The sequence below is a fragment of the Chaetodon trifascialis genome, chromosome 21, assembly GCF_039877785.1.
Source record: "Chaetodon trifascialis isolate fChaTrf1 chromosome 21, fChaTrf1.hap1, whole genome shotgun sequence".
Taxonomy (NCBI): Eukaryota; Metazoa; Chordata; class Actinopteri; order Chaetodontiformes; family Chaetodontidae; genus Chaetodon; species Chaetodon trifascialis.
In genome coordinates, this window is record NC_092076.1 from 4,234,126 (window position 1) to 4,257,397 (window position 23,272).

The window sequence follows — 23,272 nt, forward strand, 5'->3', positions numbered from 1 at the left end:
AAAACAAGCTGCAGTCAAGAAATGGAGACGATCTAATGGTTTATGGTGTTATCTGTCGACTGTGTAACTCCACCGTCTTCAGTTTTCTGACACTGTACAGAACATGGTTTGTTTATAACACGGTTTATATCATCTGTTTATAACACGGTTTATATCATCTGTTTATAGCACGGTTTATATCATCTGTTTATAACACGGTTTATATCATCTGTTTATAACACGGTTTATATCATCTGTTTATAGCACGGCTTATATCATCTGTGTCAAACTTTGGTTGTAGACTCTTCAGTGTAGACTGGATTTGACCTTGAACTTATAAGGGTTAAGTGAACGTCTCACTTGATTTACACAATTTGGAGTGGATTCACCACAAGCAGCCAATGCAACGTTACTGACTGAAGAGACGTTAGCTGCGGCTGTCAGCCAGCTATTGTGTCTCTGTACGTTCATGGAGCATTGAGCTACAGCTGAGGGAAGAGGGAGAAGTGTTTTTTAGTAAATGCTTTTAACTTGGTCAGGTGCGTCTTTACCTGCAGTAAGTGTGTCTGTTGGTGCCCACTCACATTTATTCTCTCTTTGCCTTCACAGCTGGACATTTGGTTTAGGTGGATGTGCTAATAAAATAGATAATGGTAACCAATTAATAAGTATTGGTAACAAGGATATAGAGTTGCAACTGTACAGAATAACCATCTCAGAAAATTTCACACTTGTTATTATTTTGTTACCATTATTATTATTATTATTGTCCATAGACATAGACAGAACATAAAACAAGGAAGGGGTTCGCTGTGGCTCAGCAGGTAGAGCATGTTGACCATTAATCGCAGGGTTGATGGTTCATTCCCTGCCTCTTATGGTCCACGTTTCAAAGTGTCCTTGAGCAAGACACTAAACCCTGATCGCTCCCGATGGCCTTGCGTGGTGTCTTACTGCCATCAGTCAGTGTTAATTTGTGAGATTATAAACCAATTCTGCTTTATGTGACACCAAGTCCCATTAACTTCTTCTGAAGCTTCTTTATTTCTTCTTTTCTCTTGATACAGTTTTGTTGTGCTGCTCTGATACCTTAAATAATGCTTTTAACTCCTGAAATCTATTGTTAACAATGTCAGTCAGATCTCACAGCAGACAGTTGGTGGTACTGCAAGTGTGCTAGCAGAAATAATTATTTATTCTTTCGTCTTCCCCCCGCAGATTTTTCTGTAGTCTGGTCCAGGGCATCTGCTGCAGTCATGTTTAGGAACAGCTTGAAGATGTTGCTGACGGGAGGGAAGGCCAACCGCAAGAGTCGCAGCAGTGGTGAGTCCGTTTTCTGATGCCAGCCACAAACAATGACGCATCTGCCTGTCAGCGCACAGAAGGCGGCCGCTGATCGGCGGGTGTATTTTAGGAAGCTCAGAAGATGAAATGTATTTTGGTTCATGAAGAGTAATCTGTGACTGCTGAAGACCCCTTAAAACCTCTTTCCTACTTAAAATAGATCCAAACCAACTCGTCAGTCCTGCTGCTTGAAGAGCTTTACTTCCTGTTGTGAGAGCTTAGCACCTGTTTTCCACCGGCACTTAAAACACGCTTTGGTCACGCTGCACTGTGGAGATTTTTGTTTCCGAGGTACATTCGGAGCAGTTTACTTCTGAGCTGCACTTGATTGTTAAGCCCTCCTGGAGCTCGGCCATAACGCGATGGTTCCCTGCTCTCTTTACGTCAGCTGAGTAGTTTCATAGCACCTGCTTAATGTTGGTTTCACTGTTGTTTTGTTGCTGGAGGTTTGCATTTTGGCCCTCACTGTTAAATGATCGCTTTCTTTTGCTGTGCCATCAGAGCTGTAATAAAGGCACAGTGTTAACTACTTGGAAAGCAAACTCAACAGTTCCTGCAGCTGTTTCGCAGTAAAAGCTTCTCACCAGAGAAGCACTTTTTGCAAGTTGAGTGAATCTCAAACCAGAGAACAGATCAAGGTTTCGTGGTCACGAAGTATGTTTTTGTTGTATTTAAACGCCAGTTTATCATGCAGGTATTTGACCTAATGCACATGGTTTCTTTTGTTGTATTTGATTATGGGCTGTCAGGAGACATACATCTATTAAGTATCGATATGAAATCAGAGGGACAATCCCCTTTATTTGTCACACACTACATAGAACATGCTACACACACCATGCATTGGTGAAATTCTTCCTCTGCTTTTGACCCATCCTGGTCATCCTTCCTCCACGGCAGACCGGGAGCGGTGGGCTGCCATCCGACTGGTACCCGGGGACCCAGTTTTCTTTGTCGTCACCATTGGTCAGGTGGTGATCTTCGTGCATGTTTTTTATGGAGGATCCCCCAGGTGAACAAGGGGAGAACATGCAAACTCCACTCAGAAAGGCCCCTTTCCTCGAGATAAGGGGCAGCAGGCACTGAAGGCATGGTGGAGGACACACCCTCAGTGTCCACAACGCCCCAGGTGGGAATCGAATCCGGGACCTTCTAGCTGTGAGGCTAACCCTAACCCTATATAAAGTAGAAGTGTGAGTGTTGTGACACTCCTGAGTTACTGCATCAAATTCAGAATAAGGATAAGTTTAGAAAAATCTCTGAAGTTGATGAGCTAAAACATTAAATATATTGTCGTTATACTGTTGGCAGCCAAAAAGGATTAGCATATTGTCACCTGTTTTATTTGTTTTACACAACATCCAAGCTGTTTTGGAATCGGGGCCATAAATTTCATTTTACGTGGTATTAAAAAGGTCTTAAAAAGTCTTGAATTTAATATGGTGAACACTGCACACGGACTCGTCAGCCCTCACCGCTGCACAATGCAGACAGCTTAATCAAAACCTGCTTTTTCTGTGGATCTAGGACAAACCTGTAGGCAGCAGCCGCTTTTCCCGACAGTCAGGTGAAATAACTATTAAAACGCTTTAACCATGTTACTCCGAGGTCCTTGGTGAAGCCACATGAAACCTTTTGTTCGTGCACATGCATTACTGTCACTCAGTCCTTCTAAAGCTCTCACTCAGAGGAACAGGGCTTTGATGTGGTAGATAATCCCAGCCAAAAGCAACACTCGGGAGAGCTTGGAGTGTTCATTTTGTAACAGCACAGTCGCTCTTATTTCAATCTAATAAGTTTCAGGTTATTGCCAAGCCAATGTAACAGCCTCCTCTCTCTTAACTGTCTCCCCAGGATAGGGTCTTTATTATGGTGTGAAAATGTGCCTTCTAAGGGCTTTCGTCCAGCCAAGAACTTGATTTGCGCAGATGAATTAATTATGTAAAGCTTGAAATATCCCACAGTGTGTCACCAGCTCTTCCCTCGACTCCACGACAACTTCAAGTGTTTATGAAAAATCAGTCTTTGGAACTTTGATGCAGTAGTTTTGAGCTTTTGTCTGAGGTTTACAGTATTGATGCAGTCAGTTTAACCACCTACCTGCTACCTGAAGGTGTCGAGTTAAAGACATTCAGTCGCTGCACTTTTCCAAATATTCAGTTTTTCACTGTTATGTTATTCTTTTGCTCTAGACTTGAGGGCAAAAGAATCCCTCATTTGACATTTGGCTTCCTGGTTGTCATCAGTCTTACTTGATTTAAAACCCTTTCTCCTCCTCATGGTCTTCTGCAGTGCTCATGTCATCTGTCAGCCGCTGACTGTTACAAGAAGTCTCATGAACTGGTGGCAGAGCCTGCTGCTCTAAAGCTTCTGAAGGTGATTTTTACTGTAATTGCATTAACTACATGTTATAATTGTCAGTGAAATCACATTTTTCTCACGGCTGACTTGAAACACTCACAAAATATTTCAATCACATTGCAATTTTTCACACAAGCTGCTACAAATTTTGTGATTTTATTCAAAGTGAAGCTCTGTGAGATCATGGTGGGGCTGATTTTGAAGTAATTCATGTACATACAGTACATACTTTTTTTCAGTATATACATTTCTTTTGATTCATCCATGTGTATTGTGTCCTTCGCTGCAAGCTTCAAGGCTAAAGCTGCTAACAGAAGCTGCCTCCTCTCTGCCTTCAGTAGTGTATTTATGTGTGAAGTGGCCCAGCAGCAGAGCATGACTGGAGTACCCTCCACTCTTCTCATATCTGTTGCTGTCACTCCTCCCAGCAGACGAGCGCTGATCTTACGATCTGGCTCCTTCACTGAAACATCTGTATTCTGCAGTTTCCTGAAGTTTGTAGGACACGCGTACATGCTTTCACACACCAACACCGCTTTCAAACTTTATTTAATGGCTTAATTTACGTGAGGATGATGCTGTAAGTACGTAAATCTTATTTACATCTTCACATCTGTGGAAAACATAAATGAAGCAGAATGTGATAACTTGCTAATCCTTCTTGACAGATACTCAATTGAAAACGAGGACAATATATTTAATGTGCTTCAGAGCTGCTCTCTGAGGACGTCTGGAGCGTTGGTTGTAGTAACCCAGACTTATCAGTTTATGACATACAGGGAGTGCTAGAAAGCCACATCCCACTCCTGCTACTGTGGGAGAGAACTCTTACAAACTGTTCCTCTTTGTGCCGCTGAAATTGGTCTGTAGTTTAAATGTGAGATGGTGAGATAAGACGATCGTCGTCTGCGTTTGATAGTGTTTCAAGTGAGCGCCAGAGCTCTGAAGGGGAATATACCCGCTAATCTGAAGACAACAGATGAGCTAGCTGTCCCTTGATCTGCACTGGAGTCGCTGCGTGAGCCCCCAGTTACTAAGCTGGTGAATGGCATTTTTTTAATTGAATACCACAGATTAGCTGCTCTGATTGCGGATGCGACATTCAGGGAACACGGCGTTTTATCTGGGGAAGCTACATTGTGTAGCCTGTTGTGTCCTCAAACTGATATTTGTAAGGATATAACAGGCTGACATGATATGCTGCTCAGATGCTGCTTCACTGTTTTGTCTTATGAGACACATTTTCTCACCTTTGAGTTTGGTTCATTTGGTCTAGACCAAGGACAAAGATCAATTGTTGCCTTTTAGCTCTGTTCTGCTTCCTTTTCACACTGAATTCTTACAGTCAAATCAAGAGCTGTAATCATGCCATCGTTCAGGCTGATGGCTCATTTATTGGACAGTTTTTGGTGACGTCATTGCTGCGCGGACCCATGAGGAGAAATCAAATTTCAGACACAGACGGCAAGTCGTGTGCATTTTACTGAGCCTCATGTTTTATTTATCTTTGGAAACTGCATCGCGTTTTGTCCTCACACTATCATTAATAGTTGAGTCAGTCTGCAACTCGCTGCCGTTGTTCTCACTCCAGCCACTCTACGACTAATCAGATGCCTTTTAAGATCTGTAGTGAACGTTCACTCGAGAGCATGTGTAATCTCGCACCCTGAGACTCAGCCTGTTTAAACAAAAAGGACAAATGTCTCGCAGTTACGGCGGCAGCAGTGTTTAGATATCAGATTCGCTCGGAGTCTTTTCGTTAAGACACAGATCAGACTTCAACCAGTGTGTGTATGCAAGGCTTTCTTTGAGACAGAGCGGCGGCCCACTGTTACTGTTGCCTGCGGCAGTTTCATGCACGAGTACGCCCGTCTGGAAAGCCAAAATGTGAATGAGAAGGAAAATGTCCCCTCACAGTCGCAAATATTACACTGTGCCTTATACTTTCTAGCCTGTAAAGTGCGGAGGCGTGTGTCTCTATTTTGTGGCGTTATGGGTAAAATTCTGACTGCTGTCTCCTTCTTGCTCCCATCAGTGCATCTTGAAACAAAGTCAACTGCCTGACACTGCAATTACAGTTTATGGCACTGGCTAATTGGAAAATGAGAAATGGGGTTGAGAGGTTTGGGTGTCTGGACACAGAGCTGGTGCATGACTAATAAGCACTGAGGGAGACGGCAGTTGAGCAGACCAGATGTAGTTTACATGCTAACTCCAGGAGTTGATTTGGATTAACGAGCTTTAGCTTTACTCACCTGAAAATGGGATAAAGGACACTAACGCAGCATGTGGCATCAGGCTGGTTTTTCACTGCACCTTTATGTTTTGTTTATCTCCTCTGGTGCTCACAAAGAGGTCAGGAAAACATACTGATTAGGAGCATTATTAGCCCAGACTGCAGCTGAACCTGAACCTGGAAAACCTTTTGAAGTCTAACATATTTAAATCTCTGGTTATCACGTCTGCTGAAAATAATTCCTTCTAAGCACAAAAACAAAACAACATTTGCACATATCTGTCTATTTAATGCGTAGGATGAAGGTTTGATCAAGGAAACAGCTGTTACAGTCACATCATCGTAGCTTCGCTGCGATAAAGTTTTCTCAGATTGAATGCCGTAGCCTGTGTAGCCACCATAACTGCAAACAGCGACGAGCGAGAGAGATCAGACATGGCCCAACAAGCAAATATTTTCCAAAACAAAGCAGATGTAGTGACAACGATGACTACGAGAGCTGATGCCTTGGAGAAATCAAAATGCTGAGCGTTCAGCCCCGAATGGAGAAGTGAATCCCTCTGGCTGAGGTGCGACGTTAAACATGGAGAATGTTTTGTTCACACGGAGAACTCAAGGCGGAGGAACTACGGACATGAGACTTGATGATCTCAGTCTTGATATAACTGCATCAGTTGTTTTTACACAATAATATTTGAGTGGCGTTTCTCCCATTTGACATTGAAATCCTGCAGGACACGTGGACCAGCACCATGTTTTTGGTGGGAAGCCAGCTTGTTGTACTCTTTTTTTTTTTTTTTTTTTTTTTTTTTAATCAGAGAGCTGATAAAATACAGATGAGCATCCCAGCTCAGCACGCCACCGCTTTAACTCCTTTTCATTTTCGGATGGATCAGGGAAAATCCCTGCACTCGTGTGGTGAAGGGATCTCGTATAAATAAAGGCCGCACTCTGTCGGGAAGTCTCTTTCCTGACAGCTGACGATCAGCAGATGACTCATGCTAAAAACACATATCTACGCTCACACAGTGCTCTGATTGGTCTGCTTTGCTTTCACTGCACCGCAATTCTCTTGAATGTGGTCTTGGCCTAGAGTTTGATTGACAGCTGAATCAAACAGGTTAGATGTGTACAGTATAATCTGATTTATGCATGCTTACATTATCACAGTGCTGTTTTTCATTGTTATGACGCTGACGTGTTGAGATGGATGTTCTACAGCTGATCCACATTGGTCTCTGTAGATGGTAGAAGACACTCTTGTCAACCTGTTCTTGACTTTCTCTTTTTGCAGAAGAGATTGATGCTAGATGTCGGTTAAAAGCATTCAGGGATGGGTAAACCAACTTCACACACCTTCTTTAAAAGACAAATAAAAGGCCTGTTTCCAAAAATGACAGTACACCCCTGAACGCATGCACAGCGTCTCACAGCGGCGAAGCGGCCACGCTCCTCGCTTCAGTCAGACATGGAACGTTCCAGTAAGTCGACAAGTCTGAAGGCAGCAGGTGCTTGACAGGAATCAAATCGCTCCCCGTAATCACAGCACTCTAATTGATGGCTCATTTTCCACAGTGGTGGAGAAATCTAATTAGAGATCATCAGATCAGCAAACACGCTTCAAGCTCTAAAGCACGAGGAGTGACACAACAGCCCGGCTTAATGCAGCGGAAACGGATTTATTGTCAAAGTGCGAATCACTCCAGTCAAGTTTTCTCTCACAGCTGTCACTTCTTGGATTTAAAGTGTATTGGAATTACAATGGATCAGTATGCTTTTACGTGTTCGCTTCACGTGGTGAGCGGAAGCTTCGCCGCTGCGTTTTAGTGTCTTCAAAATCAGTTAATCAATGACGTGCTGAAATTACAGGTGTTTTTTTCCATTGTTGAGGCTGCACCATTTTGAGGGGAGGCAGTTTTATTAGTACCTGCTTTGGTTGGTGTGCCACCCACACCTTGTTTTGTACAAAGAAAATGGAAAATAAAGCGTGACATCCAGATTTTGTTGTGCAGAATGTGACACAGGAAGCCTAAATAGCTCACTTTAACTGCCATTATCATGCTGCAATTTCAAAAAAATTTCTTTGTCTTTTGTTCTCATATTTGTTGATTTTTTCCAGTATGCTTTATACTGTTTATAGTCTGTACTTTGTGAATAAGCTCGAAGGAATGCGCCGTTGAAATGAAATACGTGCTGTATTTCAGTTAGCCAAATGTACAATTGATTTGTTTTGGAAAATCCTTGAAAAACAATAAAACCAAAACCAGAACTTGTAGGTCAAAGGAAAATCTAATATTGTAAAAATCAACAGTCATATTCAGATGTCATCAGTGGGCCGCTCGTGAATCGCACACCGCACCCAGTATTTACTTTATTTTTCTGATTTTATCTGTTTGTTGTCAGTGCACTTTAAAATCTAACAAATGCAATAGAAAGAGATGTATATGCAGATGTTGCACATTTCCATATATATTGCTACTTACATTCAAAGCAAGCGGTGGAATACCCAGTGACATTAGTGACTGCGTTTACTGCGTCGAAATTAATCATGCCGTCCATCTGATAGATATAAGAGGCTACAGGAGGAGCAGCGGCAGCAGCTTAACACGAGCTGAGTCTGGCTGATCTCCACGGAGCGACAGATTGGCACCTCCTGCTCCACAGAGTGTCCGCTTCCGTCCTGTATTAATGAACCCAGGAGAAAAAATGAATGGAGGGATTCAGTGGTCCAGGTTTCGACATGCGGGCACGCTGTTGTCCTGCAGAGGGATGTCATATTTAGCTCTTCCTTCCTTTCACTGCACATTACAACATGTGTTTGTAGGCCCGAATGGCAGGTATTGATCATTTCCGTATTAAGTCTTAAATTATGACATTGTTGGAAATTATTGAAGCCTACAATTAACGGTTATTTTCATTATTCATCAGTCAGATGATTAATATTTCGATTAAATGATTGTTTGTCTAAAAACTGTCCGAAAATTGTGAAAAACACCCTTCAATTTCCAAAGACCCAGGGTGTGTGCCTTTTGTATGAGCAAGTCAAAGATATTTCATTTCCAAATGCTCACACTGGAGAATCTGGTGCCAGAGCATGTTTAAAAAAATAACTTCAACATTCAATCAACCGTCAGATTAGTTAGATACATTTTCTGCTGATCGACTGATCATTTTAGCTCTGCTTGATTTGCATTCAGCTCCGGTTTGTTCATTTAATTTCCGTGCTGTTACTGTAGACCGTAGATTCATCTGCAGACTCCTTTTTTGGTGCGTCTGTTCGTCTTAATCCCCTTCACATGTGAGCGTGAAGATGCTGTGCACACGCACACTGCAGAGCACACAATGAATCTGTGAATCAATGGTGGACAGCTGTCAAGAGGAGCTTTGACCTTTGCTTACTAAGGACAGCCCAATGTCTGCAGCCTCCTCCAGCTTCGCTGCAACTTGTCATTTAGTTTTTTTCCTCTCTGTTGTTGACCTTTATTTCTGAGTTGCCTTTATGCAGCAGCGATTGAGCTGAACTGTGCAGCTCCAGCTCGTGTCTGTTAGAGAAGAGCTGATCCTTTTCCAGCCGTGAGAAGGCTTCATATGTAGATACATGCAGGGGTATAATCTGTTTTCCCATCAGAGCTCCAGAGGTTCAGTGTCAAAGGAAGAGTCAGAAATCTTGTCTATTTTCCTCTTCTGTGTAGAAAGCTCATCATCTATAAAGTCTGTCGACAGACAACTTGAAGGTTTCACAAGCTGTGACATGAACGGCCTGCAAAAACTCTCCAAAACAAGGAACAAAAGCAATAAAATTGAGCAAATATTAGTTAAAATAAGCAGTAATGTCTGCCAGCAGCACAGGAAAATTTCACTTAAAACAAATATCTAATCTCAAAGAAACAAATTCTGACTTTGACAAAGCAGTTTCTTACTCGTCAGTGTCCGACTCGGAAATAAAATCTCAGGAGGACGTTAAAACATCTCATTTAAGATTATTGAGGACAAAAAAGCTTGAAACAGGTGAAACACTGGAACATAAAAACTGCCTGGTAACAACACAAGAAACAAACACATGTTGCTTTGATTTTAGATATTTTATCATACTCAGATTTGCCATCTCTTCCTTTCCTGTGACCTCATCAGCTTTCTCCCCAAACATCAAAGAATAGGAGAAGTTGCTTCTCGCGTGGGGTCAGAGACAATATAACCAGCGCCGATCCGGCGGGTGACACGGTCCCCGGAGCCGCCAACCTTATCAGCAGACACCTGTGGCCTCGTCTCCAGGCAACCACGGTAACAAAGCTGTAGCAAAACGAAAGCGCTGAAGGTCAAAGACAATTCAGACGGACTGTGGAGAGGGCCAAGGGCTGAGAGACGACGACCCAACGTGTCGGCAGAGGCACTCTCCTATCTGATGGAGTGTGGGAGGCACTTATGGGCCCATCATGACGGTTCAGTGGCACCACTTGGTGCACATGCCGCCCTTGTCATGGCCACCCGCATGCCTGCGCTGGATTACCTCCTTTAAGTCCTCCAGGCTCAAGAATGTGACAGCCTGAAACCTCTTCTACGATCCTTCAGAGAGTCGCAGTTATGGCGGGATGATGCGGTGGAAATCAGTATCGTGAAATTAAACTAACTTGACGCTAAATCCACTTTTTTTTGTTTCATATGTGTTCTAAGGGAATCACATGCAGTCACTTTATTAGGCTTAGTTATTCTTTGTAAAAGTGATTCTGCACATCTAAATATCACAAAATCTGTGACGAAACCTTGAACCCACTGTCCTCATAGCACAACGCATGTTTACCCTCAAGACATATGTTTTTGCAGTAGTAAAATCAAGAGATCAGCTGTGTGCATGCAGCAGTAGTTGTAGATGTGTGAGTGAAATATGAGCCTTTATGCTCCCATTATAGACGGCTGTGTTATTACTGAGACGCAGGACTGAAAAGCATCTGATTTGAGCGTATTTTCTAATTACGGCATCCTGTGATTGGCATTTTTCACAATTATTTTACATTTTATCGAGTAAAGTCAGCAGAGTAAAGTGTGCCGGGGCCACCGCGAGGCTCCAGAGCAGCTTCAGGTGTGACGCGTCGCTCCAGCATCTCCCACAGGTGATTGGTTTATTTGAGGTGTGTTGACCGTGAAGACCGTTGCACATTAATCATGAATTTCCAGCAGCACGTCCAGTTTGGAAACACCTGCGTTCGTTTCGCGTCTCGACTCTCGAGCCTTTTTTGAGACATTTTGACGCATCACAGTCGGAAAAGCACAGGTGTAAATAATGAATTAATGATGGCTGAGTTCCATTTAGCTGCCTGGTGGTGTGCCTGCTGACTCACTGTCATGCCTTACTGGGACTCCAGCCATCGTTACTGTAATTAGTAACACCTGTGCTTTTCCTACTACGATAAGTCAAAGTGTCTGCTCGGAGAAAGGCCTGTTTATTGAGGAGTTTCCTTCAATTCGCCAGCTGTCTGTATACAGTACATGCAGTACTTTGAAGACAGCTCGAAAGACCGTATGCAGTGATTTCAACTGCTGAACAAAAAAAGTCAATACTGTCAAGTGCATTCTTTTCTGTAATAGCTGGTACTCACTGCTGCCAGTGGCACTCAGCCGCACATTGTTTCTTTTGTATCACCATCGTCACAATAATCACAGTGAAGCACATCCTCTTATGCTTTTTCACCGCCGCGCACTCTGATGTGTGAAGATGGCGTGAATCATGTCTCATCCCTCCACGTTCAGCAGTCCTGCTTTGATTGCCGTCATAAATCCGCATCAAAGGCCAGATGCATGTCTAAAATCAGCAGAGGACACGGGGGGCTCGCTCCATCAGCCGTGAGACTGCCCACAGCGGGGTCTGCACTCTCCTGCTGACACCGGCGCTGCCGCCGGTATGACGGCTGCTCTCACAATGGTTTGAGTAATTTCACTTGCTGTGTGGAAGTAGTGACATTTAAATGGAGACCGGCGCCAGAGTCTGTGACTGTGTCTCTCCCATGCAGCTCCTTTGTAAAAGGGAACCATGCAGCTCTGGCGGCAGGGAGTGGGCAGCACGATGCGTGGGTAAAGAAGCGTCAATAGTGGGAAGTCTCACTCCTGTTCACTCTGTCTCGATGCGTCCATTTCCCTTCCCTTCCCTCTAACTGTACTCTGCTTCCTGCTGTCCCTCTATGGCCTTTTCCTCTTTCTCGCTTCCTTACAGCAAGGCTTTCACACTGGCTCCAGGCAGGAAGTTGTACAAAAAGTAGACTTGGATTGTTTCATCTGATACTCGATGCTGTCAGCTCTTTATGTCGACGTTAACAGCTCGATTTAAGGGTGTTCACGGCTGAAGTGTGGCTGATATTTAGCAGTTGGTGTCACGGTGACCTAGATAAGGTGTCCTTTCTTAGGTGGCAGCTGAGCAGGGACAGTGTTACGGTCACGGACAGTGAAAGGCCTTTAACACGTGAGCGCTGGTGAGACCGTTCGTGTATGCGTTTGCTGCGTTTTGACTGACAGCTCAGCTTGTTTCTGTAAATTGCTGTGAACACTAGTGTCTTATTGGATCTGGACACACAACTTTTGGATGGTTAGCCTGAAAAAAATCTGTATTTATCCATTTAAATTTGCTAACACAGGAGCATTGAATCTTATACGTGGCTATATTCAGAGTGTCTTTGACTGATTATCAAATAATCTGTGGATTCATTTTTGAATAGATAAAATGGCAGAAAATACTGAAAAAGTCAACCATCATTTTCACAGTGATGTCTTAAAATGTCTTATCCGAAAATCCAAAGCTTTTCAATTTAATCTTCTAGAATATTAAGAAAACAACTTAATTTTTGCTTACAAATGACTTAAAACAGTTAATTGATTGTCAGACTTGTTGCCAGTTTTCTGTTGATTGGCTAATCAGCTTTAGATCAGCTGGATGCGGTGCCTGATGCTCTTCTGTTCTTCATGCTTTCACCAAATGTTACCATGTGAGCTCATGACCAGGAAATTTATGCTGAACTTGCTCAATAAACTGCATGTAGGACCTTGTTTTGTTGGTGTGCTGGTGATGCTTCAGCAGTGTGGTGCAGCAGGCACAGTGTCATTGTCCCATTTATTCAGGTAAACCTTAATGTTGGCCAAGCCCCACTCCTAAGGGACATCCTGCCCTGTTTGATCCGCAGCACAGCAGATACACTTGATATGTAATTGACATTTTGGAGGTGTGTATGTGAGCCTCTCTGCAAACTTCCATGAGCTGCTGTTACCCAGAAGCCCCCTCTGTGCATCCCAATACACAAGACAATTTCATGAATCTTGGCTGAGGCGTGTTCCAGCTTCAATTCCCTGATGGGCATCGAGCGCTCTGGTGTATTGTTTCTCTGTGATATTGGAGCTCTAAAGATGTCGCCTCTATCAATCCATATAGAAGGGCACGTAGACTTTCAGCCGTTGCTCTTCTGTACAACTAAAATAGAATAAAGTGGCAATTTTAGACCTGATGTTGTGAATGTGGACTCAGGAGAATACACGTGCCAAGTTAGCGACATGCTAGAACTGAACAATTTGAGGAAGATTAGATATCTAATTGCAATTTCTGATCAATATTTCAATTTAGATTGAAGATATGTTGTATAAATTAAGCTCTCTGCTTGTGTCTGTGGTCAACATGGCATGAAACAAGAGATGTTTGGACAAAGCATAATCACAATGTGATGCTAGCTACCTGTCTGAAGTTTGTGTGAGGCGATCACCTCGATCAATAACCTCTGCAGAGAAACCAACAGACCGCTCTCTGTTCAGACAGATTGAGTCATTTCTGGTGTTTCTCTCTCAACGAACCATCTTTACCAGTGTGAACAGTGTAGACAGCAGGACAGAAGGTGGTTGTTTCACAGAAGACATTTGGACTTTACAAAGCAGGACCAGCACAGATGTAAATAGTAAATTTAACGATGGCTGAATTCCATTCAGCTGCTTCTCTGTGCACACACTGTCATGGCTTACTGGGACGTTTGCATAGAGCGGGGCCGTCGTTAATGTTATTGGTTAACACCTGTGCTTTTCTTACTGCGACAAGTCCAAACGTCTGCTCACACAAAGGCCCGCGGCATGCTGGGAGCACAGTCACAAGGCAGCAGCCGCTTTCTTTCTTTCTCTGGTCGACTCGCGCGCAGAATTCACTAAATTACCCAGGTGAGAAAATATACTTCAATACTACTTTTCAGTTACTCAAGTACTCCTTGAGTACCACTTGAGTAATACTTGAGTAACTGTAAATAGTTGCTAACTTAGCACAAATGTGTACAAACTTTAAGTGTACTGAAGTACAGCAGTGAAAATCAGGATTCATGAGCATTCAGAACACACTTATATATATATATCACTGATGTGTTGGAAATATACTTAAATATACTTACAAATGAGTTGAAATTAAAGTGCACTTTAATTAAGCATTTAAATACCACGTTACAAAGGACTTGAAAATAAGTATACTTTTCTTTAGTACGTACTTTAGTACTATTAAAAATTAATTTACTACTTTTTATAAATATGCTGAAGTACAAGTTCCAATACACATAATAAAATACACTTGTATTGCAGAATTAAAAATTGAAAATATTTGTCAAACAAACTTTCAGTTAAGCACAAAAAGTAAAAGTGTACTTGTGATGACTTTTCTATACTTCGATTATGTTTGGAATACACTAATAGTACTTTTTCACCTGGGGAGGTCCAGACAAGTAAAAGCCTGAAACTTTACTGTGATGGTTCAGCTGTCTCGTCTTCTAGTCACTTCTGGTAAAAAAGCTCTGGTAAACCTGCTGCACACTACCTGTCAGGCAGGTAGACAGTTAGCGACCAGCTGGTGAAGACCGAAGAGCGAGGAGCAGCTTAAGAGTCAGATGTCGTGTGAATTGCAGAGAATGTTAGCCTCGCTTTAAGCTGCATGTGCTAACTGCTAAGATGCTTACGATACACGCGTTGTGTTTACAGCTGGTTTCTGCTGAGAATGTGTTAATGGGGGTTCACGGTCGCCACTTTTGTGATTTGGATCGTGATTTCTAGATTAAAATTAACTAATCGTTCAGCCCGTGGAGCAGGTGGAGGTGGAAAGAGCAGTCGGTGCTGGAGATCAGCGGCTTTGAAAGAGTTAAGGAATTCTGCCCCGGCTGAGAGAGGAGAGAGAGAGAAGGAGGATGAGGGAGAGTTATTGCTGCCAGAGAGCCATAGGAGGAGGAGGAGGAGGAGGACGACGACGAAGAGGAGGGGAGAGAGTGAGAGCGAGAGAGAGTTGCCTGTCTGCCTGTGTGTGTGTGTGTGTGCATGCGCGGCTCAGTGAGTGTATGTGTACTGACACCTGGCGCTCGCCCTCCCTCGCTGCTCACATCGTGGAGAGCTCTCTGCCTGTCTGGGCTATTCTTTACCTCTCTCTCTCTCTCTCTCTCTCTCTCTCTCTCTCCCTCTTTTCCTTTCCATTCCTCCCTCTATCTTTTGTCCTCTTCTCTCTCTGCCTCCTTTTTTTTTTTTAACCGCGTTGTTTTTTTCCTCCTTGTGCCCCTACAATCTCCTCCTTTTGTTTAGGATCTTCCTTACTATGGTGCAGGATTTTTATTGCCTGGGCAGACGAGGTGCTCGACTGACAAAGGTGAGCTGGATGAATCAGGGCAGCAGGGTGGATGGATGGATGGATGGATGGATGGATGGATGGATGGACGGACGGATGGATGGACGGCTTGTGTGGATGTAGACTTCAGCTGTGGATGTGGGGAGTGGTGGAAGCCGGCTTTGGAAAGAGACACTATTCATCAAGGTTCAGCCGTTAATTGTTTCTCAGGATTTGGGTTGTTTGTCTGAGCAGCTCTTGCTCTCAGAAAGGCTCTGTGTAGGCGTCTCAGTGCGTGTTTTCAAAGGTGAAGGGTTCAATTATGGGATTTTAGTCTGTTTTTTCACTGGTCTCAGCAGCACGTGTCAGACCGTCTCTCTCCGCCTGGTTTGTTGTGGCTGCTGTGCTCGGTGTCACCTTGACCCAGGTAGTGGGCTCTCACAGCAGTCAGCGTCTTGGCGGCATCGTGCCACACCTTAAGCACGGGCGGTGTGTGTGTATATGTGTGTGAGTGTGTGAGCTACTGTAGCTAGAGATGACTAGAGAGGCCATGGTGCCTGACAGATGGCCATTAGCAGAGAAAATTGCGTGAGAGACAGAAATGAAAGATCAAGTGTCTCCTAATAGTGATTCACAGTGTTCTTCATGTCGCTCTTTATGTATTCAAGTTTATTGATGATGCCAAGTATCTCCTGTCAGCTCGCTGTTGCTGATTAGTTTCTCTGATTTCATGTCTCCATCCCTCCACGTCTCCACATGCCTCTCTAGAGCTGGGTATCACACCTTAATATTCTTTGATAAAACCAGATTTAAATCAGAATTTTGACAGTTTTAGACGGTTTGTTGTGTGTGGCTGCTTGTGTTCAGATTAAAATGTTTTTAAAGTTTTGGTGCTGAAACTCAGGTATGGTATTGAACATAAACGACACCCAGCTCTGTCCCCATAGTTGGTACCACAAGCTTTGTTACATTCTTAGTCTTACTTCCTTCAGATATTTCCTGATTTATATCATATTTAATATGATATGTGAGGTTTAGTAGAACTTTGAGCTTGATTTTGTAGGTTTTTCTGTTATGGTAACGTTGTACTCATTGAGTTAATTGCTGAGGAAACACAGCAACATCGCTAAAAAAAGGTTAGAAGCAGGCAGAAACACAAGCAGTCAGACAAGCAGACAGGTTGTAAACAAGCCAAAAGTTTAGCTCAGCAACTTCACGTAAGGTAAAGCTGAAAATGAGTACACCTTAAATGCTGATAATAGCTCCTCATGGCACAGCAAAACAGAAGGTTTGGCTGAAGTTGGACCCAGAAGTTAATGTGTGTGAGCTGTGACACTGCAGAGCTGCAGCTAATGACTAGTTTCAGTGTTCATTAATGTGCCAATTTCTTTCTTAATTACTCATATAATCACAATCTCAGAAAGTAGTGACTGCGCCTGTCTCAATTAACTAAACCCCAAAGTGAGTACCACAAAATCTTCACAATTGAAAAGCTCAAAATGGCATTTTTTAAAAGCGTGATTCAAGTATCAAAGCAGTTGGCATTTCATTTTGAACTCATCGTCTAGTCATTTCAGCTCTTCTGCGATGGATAGTTTTTACGTTTGCTTTAACTGCTGATGTTTTAAAGACTTGCCTCGCTGGTGAAATACGTGGCCTCCGCTGTGTGATTTAGCTCCTCTGCCCCTTTTTTCCCCGAAGCTTAACGAGCCTATTATCGTATTTCATAAAAATGTGACGATTCGCTCTGACGTTGGCGGAGACGCTCTTTATCGCCGGTGAGGTTCGGTGCCTTCGCTGTAAAAGACTGCGGGAAGCCCTGCAGAGATGAACGTCGTGCCGTGTGTGTGTAGTTACTGCCCTGCTGTTATGCTTTGGATAACATTAGACGTGTTTTGGTCATGAAAATCTGGCGTCCTCTCGCTGCCGTATGCAACTTTTGTGAAGGCCTGCTCTCGAGTCATCCACTTCCTCCGTCACTCTCTCCCCCTCACTCTGTCATCACTTCACTTACTGTAACTTTCTCCTTCTCTCTCGCTCTCTCTGCCACTCTCTCTCCCACCCACTCAGATATTTCTGGAGAACAAAAGGAGAGAGAAGAGAGGGAGATGAAACGGTAGAGCGGGGAAGGCTCAGTGTACCAGCCCTGCGTAGGCTAATGAGTCTCCACCACTCCATCCCCTTCTCTTCCTCCCCCTCCCCCCCAGGTCCTGCTGTGTCCACTTATCCACATCGTCTCATAACCGAATGTCCACCTTTCAGGTTGTCCCGCCTTGGAGTCAATTGCCCTCTTCATCATCGTCTTCTCCATTCATCACTGCTGCTTCTCTTCCTCCTCCTTCATCTCTTTCCATCAACCCATGCGTGATAACGTGTTCATCACAGCTTCATCGCTCTTCCTCCTTCTGGACTGGTTATTTTCTTACACCCCCTCACCTTCCCTTTTCATCCCTCACTCCACCCATTCATCAGTAATTTATTCTCATTAGAACAGGTGCTAGCCATTAGCCGTCCCCAGTCCTCATTCTTCATTTCTGAGCTGTTTGTTCCTCAATCCTTTCTACCACTATTTCTTTTCAGAATGTATTCATCTTTTCTCTTGCCAGCATACCACACACTGACACACATACAGACCCACAAGCCTCCACCAAACAGCCTGCTGGATTGTGCATTTGGCCGTGAGAAGTATGAAATAACATGGTGGTGGCCCATTTAAATTTTTGATGCCATGCAGGACTTATCAGCCCCCCTTCTGCAGCGGCATCCTGTTGTTTTTGCCAGTCGGGAAACTGGGCTTTCATTGTGCCTCTTGATGTGGATGGGCTCATTATTGCTGCTCGACGCTGTGTGCCTTTGAATAGCAGGAAGTGCCCTCGCTAGCTGAGCATACTGAGGGATATTGTGTCGCTTTGCGCCGCATGATGAACACCGCTAAACACAGCGTTGCATAAGCGAACGCCGGCGCTGGTTCACTTCACAAGGGCTGCAATTGCTAGGACCACAACAGCAAGGCGTGGACTAAACCCACGCCAGCTGTGTGTCCAAATGCGTCTCCACGGCTGTCTCTGTTTGATGGCAGTTATCGTGCCATCGCTGAATTAAAACCTACAGTCTGTCTATGTCTGTGCTTGTCTGTCTGACTGTCTGGTGTCCCCCTCCTCCTCTTCTCCAGTCTGTGGCAGCCATGTTTGCTGCTCTCAATAGCTGTAACTCCTGCTGACACTCGCTGGAAGGTTTGGCTTCATCAGGCCTCCAGATGAATTTATCCGTTTTGACAGGTCCGATGACGGTGTCACACATATGCAGACACGTACCGTAACAGCTGCATCCCTGCTTGTGCTGAAAGGACTTCTGGATTGATTAGTTGGTTGACAGAAATTAATAATATACAATTTTGATAATTGATCACTCATTCAAACACTCATTCACTGGTTCCAGCTTCTCAAATGTGAGGATTCGTCGCTTCGCTCTGTTATATATGATTATAAATTGAATGTTTTGGGTGTTTGTGGACTGACAAACAAAGACCAGAGTCCATGTGAAATTATAGTTTTTGTGATTTTGGTTTTATGTGTTTTTAAAAGACGGGGCTATGCGCTGCATCAGATCGCATTATTGAATAGATTTGAACAAAGCTCGTCATTCACACAGAGATGAAACATTCAGTCAGTTGTTCAGAAACTTTATCAGCAATTATTTTGATAAACTATCACTTTTCAAACAAAATTGCAACATTCAGACAAGAAATTTGAGAAAATTGACTGATATATTGATAAAAAATGCTCATTAGTTGCAGCCTTGTGATCACACTTTCAGTCAAAGCAGTATAATGAAAACATTTGCACAAAACAACACGAATCTTTATACAGCTGCAGAAATGTCTGCAGGAAAGAGCCAAACAAGGAGACCTTCACCCAAACACAAATAGGTGCCCAGCTGAAAGCTACACATGAAAAATTGATGTCAGAGCAGCACGCTGGATCTGTGAAACACAATACTCACACACACACACACATGCACACACGCGCCAGTGACCCATATCCTGGAGTTTGTGACATTGTTTTTTACGCCCATTGTTGTATTCTTTCTGCTCTGCAAACATGCTTTGATGTATTAAAAGTTCTTTCTCTGACAGCCTTTTGTGTGTGAAGTTGAGCCGCTCTGACAGTTATTCAAATTCAGCACCATATCCTGCTTTAGTCCATCCATCCTGACGAATACGTTATCTGAAATGTGAAATTCTGCTTGTTCGGTTTGATAAATGCGGTGCAGATGATGTCGCAGCATTGGTTCAGGTTGGGACATGTGTACATTTAATGCTAACTACAGTACGCATACTATTATGAGTGTAGTTGTCATGTAAGAGACATCCAGTCGCCTGCTCGCATGTGTCGGTGTCTGCTGTGGCACTGCAGGCGCCACAACCCCCCAGTCTATTTTATATTTAATGTGTATTTCATTATTCAGGCCTGCTTGTTTGCAATTGTAGGCCCGTCTCCATTGCAACTGAGACGGCGCGTGGGTCTGCTTGGTGTGTGGATGTAGGTTTTCCCCCCTCTCTGTCGTCACAGTGACACTGAGAACAGAATGAATTATTGCATTGCTGTGGGCAAGCATAGGATAAGAATAACAGAGCGCTGCGAAAGAGGGCGCAGAAGCAAGGACAGCCTCTGTCTTCTTTTTATTTCACCTCTCTCCGTCCTCCATGCCTCATCTGTTACTATGGGTGCAGTCAATGTCCACCGTGTCTGCCTGTGTCTCCCTCTCTTTCTCCCTCTCTCCCTAATTGTTAGCCCCCTTGCAGGTTGAAAGCTTTGCTCTCAGATTGGGATGAGGAGAAAAACAAAATGACACTTTGCTTGTCTGCCGCTGGCCTTTTTCTATCCAACATCAAACAGCCTTTTTTTACGCTTGTGTTTTTGTGCTCATGGCTATTTTGGAGACGCTGTATGCAGGGATTTTTTATCTGTTGTTTGTTTGGCATTTAGCTGGTTTTCCACACGGAGAGGTGCACTCTGTGGCTCCGGCCCAAATAAAAGGGTACCAAGCATTAAATCATTATATAAATAGATAAACTGGTGATTGCGTTCTGTTATTTGCCGTCTCTTTGGTGTATTTTTTACGCCTTTGTTATTCTTTTCAGGCTGTTTTTCTGCAGAAGTCTTTTTGTGGCACTGTACCCCTCAATTAGATGCAATTCTGTCAAAGCATAACTCATTTCAGAGTTATTGCTCTTGAAAACAAATATCACCAAATGGCCACTCAAGAAAATGATTTATATTAGTCATACAGCCTGCAGACAGTGCATGGAAAGTTAAATTGACTTCTGTGTGAGCCCGTGCCAGAGATTTAGACTTTAAATGTGCACTGGAGCTCAAATACTGGAGCTATGCATTTGGCACTGAATGCAGCGTTTATTGTCTGGATTTCATCACATAAGTTGAGCTTTGTGTATTTAACCCAGGTCAAGTCCTTTGCATTTAAAATGGTGTATAATTCTGAGACACCCGCTTTTCATTGGAGATATCTCTCTCGAGGTGTCAGGTTGTTAAAATCTAATTTTCTTCCTGTGAAAGACAGAGGTAAACAGGAAAGGTAATTGTTGCTGCTGGCATTGTTGTAGCGAGCGGTAACTTTGCAGTTGAAATGCTTTCAGACTTGCTAATAGAATAGCGGTGACAGTTTCTCCCGGTGTGGTATTGTATTCACGGGTTTCAGCATTTTGAGGAAATTCCTTGAATATCCTTGAATATCCCTTGAATGATCCTCTAAGAATTAGTTCATCCTCAGTGGTGCTGGCAAAGGCGAGATTAGGGTGTGGTACAAACTGCTCCTTCCATATTTCTGGTTTTGTTGTGAAGCTTACAAATCCCCACAGTACAGAGAAGCCCCTAAGCAGCATGAATAAGCATCAGATTCAGCAGTATTCCTCTTTAAGCTGCTGTATGGTAATAGCTCAGTCTGTCATTCACCGAGGCAGTAATTTGAAAGGCAAGGCAGTAAATATCTTCCTCCATAATGAACTAGCACTGACTGCAGCAGGGGCGCTTTCCCTCAGCCTCCCTGTGCGAATTTATCAGGATCCCAACATTTTCTCATTAAACACTCTTCGTCGGTGCAGAGAGAGGCATCTGCAACCTTAGCAGGAGTCGCAGGTGTCCCTCCTCTCACTGTCAACAGCCGGAGGTCAAAGGGAACTGAAGATGATGCTGCTCTCATGCTGCATGTGTGGAGTAGCTGAGCCGAAGCAACAGAATAACCACAAATCAGTATTCAGTCATTATTTTGCCAGCTGTAGCTAGTTAGCTATTTAAGATAGCTCCACAAGTTGGTTGAAAACAGTGTCTGACAGATTTTATTTTACTTTAATGTTTCCTGCTGGCTTGTTTTTTTAAGAGAGGGTTTTGTAAAGGGATCTGGGATTGCTATGTACATGATATTTTGCCAAATGTCTAACATTTCTTGTTCCAGCCTCTCAATCATGAGGATTAATGTAAATTGAATATCTTTGGGTTTTGTACTTCACAGATCTCTGAAATTATGATGGGCATGTCTTTATATTGTATTAATAATTGACAGATTGACATTAATGTTCAAAGGGAAGCTGAAATGAAAAAGAAAATGAGCGAGATTGTCATTGTTTCAGTGCCAGTGTTAGTGCTGGAGAGAGCACGTAAGAGGGGGAGACAAGGAGGGAGGCGGCGCAGGTGCGATGTATGCTTTTCAGATTTTTCGTGGTCCCTCTATGTGTGATTGTCAGGGATTAGAAATGGATAGAAACAAAAGCATCATCCTTCATTGGAACACCTGGAGGCAGACCAGGAGCCGTACCGGCTTTTTATTTCTCTGCTCATATTCTTTATTTCTCTCTGAGTCCCAAGGCAGCCGAAGCAGAATCCCTGTAACGCTTCCATTTCCGTTTGGCTATTTTTGCTGCGCGCTTTTCACTTCTCTGCTCTGTGATGTAACCCCAGTGGTGTGTCAGACTGAAGGTAGGAGATGCTTGATGCGGCCTCTCTTTATTTCAGACTCTTCTTCACTAGCTTTTATTTTTATTTTATTTTTAAACGAAGCCCACCCACTCAGTGCTGCGACACAGCTTTTCTCAGCATCGCATGGCGGTGTACTGTAGGAGTCAGGGCATATCACTCTTTCCTTTCTCTCATTCTTTCTCTCTCCGTTACGCGCACGCACATTCTCTGTTTCTCCCTGCTTCCTCCATCATAACACCTCCATCCTTCCAGGACACTGCTGAGTCGTGGTGCTGTCAGCCAGAGCCTGACGCACTCAGCCACTCACATATGCGTCACCTCTCTGGCCCAGCGCCGCCACCGTGCTGCTCGCTGTCCTCCACGTACACCTCAGCAGCCGGGGTCATAGGCTCTGGGCTTTTCTGGAGGGTGGGAGGGGATGAAGCGTTATTTTAAGCCGAGGAAACACTGGCTTTTTTCGATGGAGAGAATCACGGGTCATGCTTGGGGCAAGTATACCATCATAGAGGTATATGTTTTAGATTTATCAGTGAAAAACTGTCGGACAAGTCGACCATGATTTTTGAATTTCTCTCTTCTGTTTTGTACTGAAGGATGAAGACTGAACATTGTTGGCCCAGTGATGGGCTACCATCAAATGCCTCTCATTTGTATGGATTGGCTGATTGTTCATAAAGAAAAAAATAAAACCCTGATGCGTGCAAGTTCGCTGATATGTTTTAGGGATGAAGGCATTTTATGGCTTCATCTTGATGGACTTTTTTAGCACTG

General features: G+C 43.6%; 1 protein-coding gene across 10 annotated transcripts in view; it reads left to right on the top strand.

The window, feature by feature from the left end:
- tanc2b (tetratricopeptide repeat, ankyrin repeat and coiled-coil containing 2b) overlaps positions 1 to 23,272 on the top strand; it is a 117,764-nt gene that overhangs the window by 19,048 nt on the left and 75,444 nt on the right. For 5 of the 10 annotated variants that reach the window (XM_070990882.1, XM_070990883.1, XM_070990884.1 and 2 more), the window contains exon 2: positions 1,198 to 1,302. In XM_070990882.1, the coding sequence (XP_070846983.1) occupies positions 1,236 to 1,302 (67 nt within the window). In that variant the 5' untranslated portion in view covers positions 1,198 to 1,235. Of the gene's footprint in view, positions 1 to 1,197; positions 1,303 to 15,221; positions 15,552 to 23,272 lie in introns of those variants that run through there. The other 5 variants (XM_070990889.1, XM_070990890.1, XM_070990893.1 and 2 more) reach the window with 3 other exon arrangements.